The following is a 7,918-nucleotide window of genomic DNA, read 5'->3' as shown; positions in this document are numbered from 1 at the left end:
TGTATGTTGATTTCTTCTTATGTGCAAAAATTCGGGTGGGTTATATTCTTTCCTTCTTTACATATTCTTTCATATGTGCGAGAATGAAAACCACTATCAAATCCCAATCGCGCACGGATTAAAAGCCTAAACCGAGTCGTTTATAAATCGCGTCGCGGTATTAACGAAAGCAGATTTATTAAGTTAAAACGCGAGTAGACAGGAAAATGGATAAATAAGACTATACAGCGGAATACGGGCAGGTAGGGATGCGGATAGTCAAGAAAACGGACAGGTAGAACCATTTATTGAAATACGAGTAAATAAGTATTCAGGTAGGCAAAGCGCAGGGGGACGTAACTCGATAATTAAAAGAGATAGATAAAAGAATAACTATAATATATTATATTATAATTATAATTAATTCATAAAGATAATTAATACAATGTATTTATTATCTTTATGAAATATTATATACACATATAATACTTATATTCTTTTCTACATTTTCTCGCGCCTGTATGCGAGACTTAAAAAAAACTGAATTAAATCTCAATTGTGCGCGAGTTAAAATCCTAAATTGCATCCCTAATAATTGCGCGCGAATTAAAATCCCAAATTATATCTCTAATAATCGCGTCACGGTTTTATTTTAAATAAATAAATTTTAAGTAAAACTTTGTAAGTTTATTTAAACGGGTAGGCAAGAAAATGGACAGATAGGACTATAAAGATGAATCGGAATACGAGTAAATACGAATTCGGGTAGGCAGGAATTCGGGTAGGCAGGAACAGAGAGACATTATTTATTACTTTTGTCGTAGATAAAATAACTATAACTAAATGCAATAATAATAATAATTGTAACTGCTACTGAAGGGATCCTGAATTCTAGCATTCAATCAAGAATTATTCAAAATATTTCAAAATAATCTCAGGCAAAATATTACGAATATTACAAATTTATTCGCTGATTTACTTACAGTCGTCAGGAACTTGCTCGACAATTTTATTATAATCAGTACACTGACTCTATACATTTATTTTGAGTTAAATAGTTACTAACGATTATCAGTTTAATGTTTATTACAATAATATGCAATCACGACTATTCGGAGGGAAAAACTCCAGGGCTCACATTCCCACCGGGCTATCACACAACCTCTCGGAAGGTGAGGTTTCCATTTTCTCCTTATCTCAATCAATTGTTTTGTACGAAAGTCTCTTATTATGAGATAGGGTCCTAATATGGAATAGCGAAATTTCTGTTAAATTAACAGGCATCATCAGTTGATTCCACCATGCATTTATTGCCCTTGGAACAAAATCTGTTTAGTGGAAAATTCAATGTTAGATTGCGCAATCGTCGCGAAAAAAGATTTGTAATTGAATTTTGACGTTAAAAACCTGCTATCCCATATTAGCAACCTATCTCATAATAGAGGACTTTCCTCTATATCTTTTTTTTTATTCAAGAAGTTTACTTATGTACTATGACGTCTTTATATAGTATTTTATTCATATTTCCTATATTTCATACACTCCACTTATCCGGCAAATCCATTAATCCGGCACTATCTAGTTTTTAAGGCCGGATTAGACCGTTATACCGTTCTTATATACTCATATACATATACGATATACTTACCGTAAAATAGAATGATGATACGAATAATGATAAACTACCTACTTTGTATTATCAATAACAAAACTAAATGGCTATACTGGTTTTATTACCGCTGTGTAAATTGGTACAATTAGACATTTCTTTTTCATACTTAGATTAAAAGTTTACTTGAAAAGTTCACTTGCAAAAATTCATAAATTATAAAAAATGTATATATGTATATTTGTTGTTTCGTAAATAAAAAATAATATATTACAGATATACAAGAAAAGTTGTAAAAAAGTTAATACGAATTTAGTATAGCTATATGACATTTTTTCTAAATAAAGCAGTATTGTTCATGCTTTTGCTGTCATAAAATACAAACTATCACATAATATCTGAAAATTTATAATGAATAATTAAATCTTATTACATAATTGTTAGCAATTAATAATGCAGTGAATATTTACGTAAGAATAGAGGATTCTTTGATATTCTAAGTACATATGAAGTATAAAACGCTGACTCATAACGTAGACACTATTTAATTTTTAAGAAAAAATCTTTCAACATATGTATAATATATTTGCTAAATTATAAATTTCTTTATTGTCTTTACTGATGAGCGATTAAAAATATTGTTTATTCTCAACATGTATCATATTCAATGTTTTATAATGGCTGCTGAAGACATGACGCCTTAATTAATTATACACGAGTATTTTTATCAATTATTACTTACTATTTTAATCTAATATACAATTTTCTATAATGGTATAGTTATAAAATGATTTCCAGCGATATTTAGTCGAGGAAATAAGAACTTTAGAATTCAAAATTTTGCGACAGGTCCGCTACCTCTCATAATATTCATATTCAATGTTATCTTTTATCCTGCTCCTTTGGTATGTGGTGGATTGACGGGAAAGTTAGAGTAATATGCGCAGCAATTGTGATTCGAAATCTATTGGGATCTAAAGGGATATTTATATTCGTATCACTTTTCCATATTTAAAATATATTCCATAATCTAACAGCACAATCAGGAATGTGAACATGAAACACTGTGAGCGTCATTCAGCTCTGTATTATAAATATCGCATTGATGCTGCCATATATTTACAAATACATACAAAAACATATAAATAGTCTTGTACGATTCAACAGTAGACTATTTTGCAATTTCGTTCCTCGTATCTCATTTATAGAGTTTATTGTACAGACCCATTTTTGCGCGACACTTGACACTATGATGAATTCGGTCAAAATATAAACAACTGTGTATGTTGCACTCACGACTCGACATCGTAAAGAACAGCCAAATAGTTTTCTATCGGTATCGGCAATTACGCGGTGTTCCTCTGTAACCAATCGCGAATTGTCGGATGATTGTTGTCGAGCCATCGTATGTTGGATTCCGCACGCTCTACCGCTTGCTGTATAGTTCGCGTTGCGGTACCAAGATCATCCAGGTGTTCTTTTGCAAACTCTACCAACTAAAAAAATAAAATATGAAAGGTGGATATATTGCAGAATGTTTGTCCAAAAGAAACGAAATTCTTGTAGAAATTAATTATTTCCATCCGTTTAACGGAAACAGCTTGACATTTAAGTCATGTTTTCTAGTTGAATTGTTTCTTTTTTTAGTTTATTTAAAATTACTTTAAAAGTATATTCCTATTATTACTTCTCAATACAACTTACGTCTTTCAATTCGTATCTAGAACTTATTCCTCTTGTTGCTGACTTTACAATGTTATTGACGGTTGATAGCGACGTTCCAAAACTGGAAATAATAAAAGATTTATGTCACATTAACTAGATATAACTCGATCTAAGAGACAAAAATCCCGCGACTGCTTCCTAGCTACGCGAGATGAATATAAGACACACAAACATAAAAATAAAGGATTGACTTACTATTCCCTGAGATGCGCCCATTTATTTCTAAAGTAATTAAACGCGAGTGGCTGCCCAACAATATTGTTGGCGACCGATCCGAAAACTCGAGTGGCATCTTGCTTCCTGATTCCCGAATTGTCCGTAACGGCCCAATCTAACAATCGATTTAACAGCCATATCTCTCTTGTGCAGGCTAATGACTGCAAGAGCAGATCCTTCTCCGATCCTACGTTGGTGCCTAGGTATCGCTGCCAAGCAAATTCCCATTCGCTTTGTCCACCCACCCGAATGGCCGTGCAATAAACCACGCTCTTCAAATTCGGCGAAATTCTAGAACGCAAAATTTTTACCGACTACAAAAATGCAGATAAATGATTTTACTAATTTTTGTTTAGAAATAACAAAGCATTTAGAACACTGTGAGATGAATTAATACATTATTGCAGTCATTCTATCATCAATGAATGCAATAGTGTATCAATGAATAATCTCATCTTAAATAAAATGATGCGATGTAATATTTTCACTTACGGATTATTAACATCTGGGTTAGGAGTGTTACGCCAATTCTTGAATTGTTGCACTGCGTTCATAATACAATCCTCATGGTCGAAGTTGCACGCCCAATTTAGAACGTCAATTCGGGTGAAGACTGTTAGCTGAGGATCTCCCACTTTGTCAATAAAACCGACTTGCTTGTATACGTTGTCGAGCAATTTTAACACGTACAACTGAAAAATATTAAAGATTATAATAATAGACTGTTATTTATAGAGGAAAGTCCCCTATTATGAGATAGGCTTCTAGTGTGAGATAGCAGGTTCTTAACGTTCATATTCAATCACAAATCTTTTTTCACAATTACACGATCTAACAATTAATTTTCCACTAACAAGGGGAAGACCAACATCTGTCATCTCCGATTTTAATGAGCTTGATATATGTTGTAATACTACACCTCCCTTAATAATAGGTAAAACCATTCGACCCAACTCTCAAGCATTCGCGAGAAAAATTTATTTAAAATTGTCCACATGCGTATGTACCGAGTCGCTCACAAAATTTTGTGACATGTGGACAATTTTAAATAAATTTTTCTCGCGAATGCTTGAGAGTTGGGTCGAATGGTTTTACCTATTATTAAGGGAGGTAAAATATGTAGTATTACAACATATATCAAGCTCATTAAAATCGGAGAGGACAGATGTTGGTCCTCCCCTTGTAAACAGAATCCACTTCAAGAGCAATGAATTTTCATTAGTGGAAATAAATGATGCTTATTAATTTAACGGAAACTCCGCTATCTCATATTAGAAATTTGTCTCATAATAAGGAACTTTCCTCTATTTCATACTAATATTATAGAATATCTAACAATAAGTAAAAAATTATCGCCATACTTCTTACAAACAGGGGAAGGTTGCCCTGAAATTTGATTACTTTTGTTTTTCCTTATATGTATACGGGCATTTTAAACAATTCAGTAGGCACTACTGGTTGGCTACATCGCCGTAAATATGTATCTACTCGTTTATAAGAAAAAACAAAAGTGCAGTCCAATTTCCAGCAACCATTCCCTATTTATCACTGACACTTTGATAAATACGTACCCTGAATTTGTCATAACCTTGCGTTTTGATTAACATATCATTGAGATAATCCATGGCATTGAAAGCTGCTTTCCAAGGCAAATACTCAATTTCATGGGCTAAGTAAGATGTAACATCAAAAGCGATAGTATAATCAAGCTTGCCAGCTTTAGCCAAGTTGAGAGCATCGTCAATCAATTGAGCTCGATTAATCGTTGAGATATCTTTGAAATTTGGCTTATTCAATTGTTTGATTAGCATCTGCCAGTTTGCTCTGTCATAATTCACTCTATAGTATCCTGTTACAATACGTGTATATATTATCTCATCTAACGTCGTATTTGTACATATATTTTCATAATTCAAATAAATAACATATCAATATATCACCTAGTGAAACAAAAATTGCTTTTCGTTATAATTCTAATAGATCTAAAAAAAAGTTTGCAGAGACATTAATAAAAAACTTAATCGAAACAATTTAATGTCCTCGAGAGAAACTAAAAATAATGAATTACGCATTATAAAAGTACTCTTCCGTTTTTTATAATGGAAAAAAATAAGTTCTCTTTCGTAAATATTTTATCGGAATATAATTACCAGTTTCTTGCACGTTGAAAAGTACCCACTGAGACGGGCTTACATCCAAATCATTCAGGATGATCGAGTGTTCCGCTTTCATCCATTTCGTAGGTCGAGTGTTATTGAAGTTTAATTGCTTCTCGCTCGTATAAGTGATAGGTACCCACCATAATGGTTCCGACTCAGATGTGATTATCGTGCCGCCATTGCGTAGCAGAAAACGTTCCTACAGAGAGACAATAATGTAATTATAAATCACTTAAAGTATTATACAAATAATTCATTATTCAGATAATTATCCGCTATATCTGCTGCGATATTATATACTTTATATATTGGTTTTAACAGAGTAATAACTGTGTAATAGAAAAACTGTCAAATGGAACTGTGTCTTAGACGTGGCTTCTACTTATTAAATTGTCATTTAATCAGTTGCACACTTTATTCAATTATTATCTAATTCGTGATTGTCAGCATACCTGTGTAAGCGTAATATTACCGTTGTTGTAGTTTCTTGAAACAGTAATTACAGGAAAGCCGGTTTGTAGGGTCCAAGTGTCCATTATTTCTTTAACGGTTACACTTGAGTCAAGTACCTTGTCTTTGTGAGCTTGTTTGGTCAAAGCGGACCACAAATCATTTTGCTCAGCACTTTGATAGGCCCTGTTGGATATACAGAAATCAATTATTTTTGTATAAAAGATTGTTTGCAACATTTTATTTTTATTTATAATTACGTACAAATATTAATATTTATTTATTGGTTTTAAATTGCTTGACACATAAATACGCGAAAGATTAGAACATTAATGTTATAATTAACTTTTACTCACTTTCCGTTCAAATAATTAGTTAGCCCCTTCTTGAAAACTTCTGTTGTGAGGAAATGGTCCATCATTCTTATTATAGAAGCACCTGAACAAGTTCAGTATAGATATAGTACATTATCTTTGTTTGGGATCAGCGTAATTCACATATCACGATCATTAAATACCTTTCCCATAAGAAATTTTGTCAAAGATTTCACCGATTTCATCAGGATGACCTACTTCAATGGATATGGGATGGGAAGATTCTAAAGCATCTAAACTGAATACATTTTGAAGGTCGTGAACGACGAATTGTTCTAGCGCTTTCCACGTCGGTTCTACCTGCATGGTTCAAGAATATGATAACTTTACATTGCAATATAATATGGACTTGGTTAGGGGGTATCAAAGAGCAAGAATTGTTAAGAATATTTAAGAACAATAATTATAATACCAAGTTAAAGACTAAGTGAAGGAGAAAATGAAGCACGGTAAGAAGAAGCAGATTGAAGGAAAAGTAGGAGAAGTGGTAGAAAAAAAGATAAATTAGACTAAAGGGAAGGGCGTTGAATTAAAGTTTCGACGATACCTGGGACAACGAGAATAATTAAGAAAGGTAAGATACTTAAAGGGCAAAAGGATGAGAGTAATTGGCAAAAGAAATTAAACTTACTAGAAGAAAGAAATCAAGAGAAAAAAGGAAAAGAAAACAGACGAGGAAAAGGGAGATTAATAAAGGACAGAGAAGAAGATTAGATATATTCAAAGTAGATAGAAACATTAAAAGGAGAGATTAGAGAACTTAAAGAGGTTAAAAAAGATAGGGAAGATATAAAGAAAGGGGTGATAAATAATAGGAGTAGATCTATGGAGAATGGGAGGAGAAAAATCAGAAGATTAATCTAAACTTATTAGAAGAAAAAGGAGGATGCTCAAATAAAAATATAGTCAAGGAAGAAGGTGAAAGGAGAAGGAAAAGGAAAACATACAAGGAACGACTTGACCTACGTCGGTCCACTTTCAAGCTCACTTCTTGGCAAGATATGCTAAAGTGGTACGAGGTGGAAAAGGAAGAGGATGGAAAGAAATAAACAAGAGAGGTAATACAGAATGAACACTCGAAGAATAAAACACAAAGAGGAAAAGAAAAGAGAAAGAAAACGGAAATAAGAAAAAAGGTCAAGGCAATTTTGGATGAAGAGACAAAGGACTTGAGAGGAAAAGAGAAGAGGAAACTACAGTAGAGGGAACGAAAATGGTAGGAGAAGGGAGGGAAATCGTAACAGAGATAGGTGAAGAAGTAGAGAAAGAGAGAGAAAGAAACTGCAGTAAAAGAGAAAAGAAGAAAGGTAAATGAAAATAGCAAAGGGGAAATTATGACAAAATAAAAAAAGGAGAAAAAGAAAGTACTCAAATTAAGGAAAGTATAGTAAAAATAAAGGTAAATA

General features: G+C 32.7%; 1 protein-coding gene across 3 annotated transcripts in view; it reads right to left on the bottom strand.

Moving 5' to 3' along the window:
• Nucleotides 1-2,193: 2,193 nt before the first annotated feature.
• The window catches only part of LOC105563271 (aminopeptidase N), a 40,346-nt gene continuing 34,621 nt past the window's right edge, over nucleotides 2,194-7,918 (bottom strand). For all 3 annotated transcript variants that reach the window (XM_012014732.1, XM_012014733.1, XM_012014734.1), the window contains exons 7-15: nucleotides 6,656-6,812; nucleotides 6,495-6,576; nucleotides 6,141-6,324; nucleotides 5,680-5,887; nucleotides 5,101-5,378; nucleotides 4,022-4,221; nucleotides 3,509-3,820; nucleotides 3,293-3,374; nucleotides 2,194-3,084 (exon numbers count right to left, since the gene is read on the bottom strand). In XM_012014732.1, coding sequence (XP_011870122.1) covers nucleotides 2,935-3,084; nucleotides 3,293-3,374; nucleotides 3,509-3,820; nucleotides 4,022-4,221; nucleotides 5,101-5,378; nucleotides 5,680-5,887; nucleotides 6,141-6,324; nucleotides 6,495-6,576; nucleotides 6,656-6,812 — 1,653 coding nt within the window. In that variant the 3' untranslated portion in view covers nucleotides 2,194-2,934. The remainder of the gene's footprint in view (nucleotides 3,085-3,292; nucleotides 3,375-3,508; nucleotides 3,821-4,021; nucleotides 4,222-5,100; nucleotides 5,379-5,679; nucleotides 5,888-6,140; nucleotides 6,325-6,494; nucleotides 6,577-6,655; nucleotides 6,813-7,918) is intronic.

This window comes from Vollenhovia emeryi, unplaced genomic scaffold (genome assembly GCF_000949405.1).
Source record: "Vollenhovia emeryi isolate VEMERY1.0 unplaced genomic scaffold, V.emery_V1.0 DF939179.1, whole genome shotgun sequence".
Lineage (NCBI taxonomy): Eukaryota > Metazoa > Arthropoda > Insecta > Hymenoptera > Formicidae > Vollenhovia > Vollenhovia emeryi.
The sequence above is the reverse complement of the archived record's forward strand: the minus strand, read 5'-3'. Positions and strand labels throughout refer to the sequence as shown.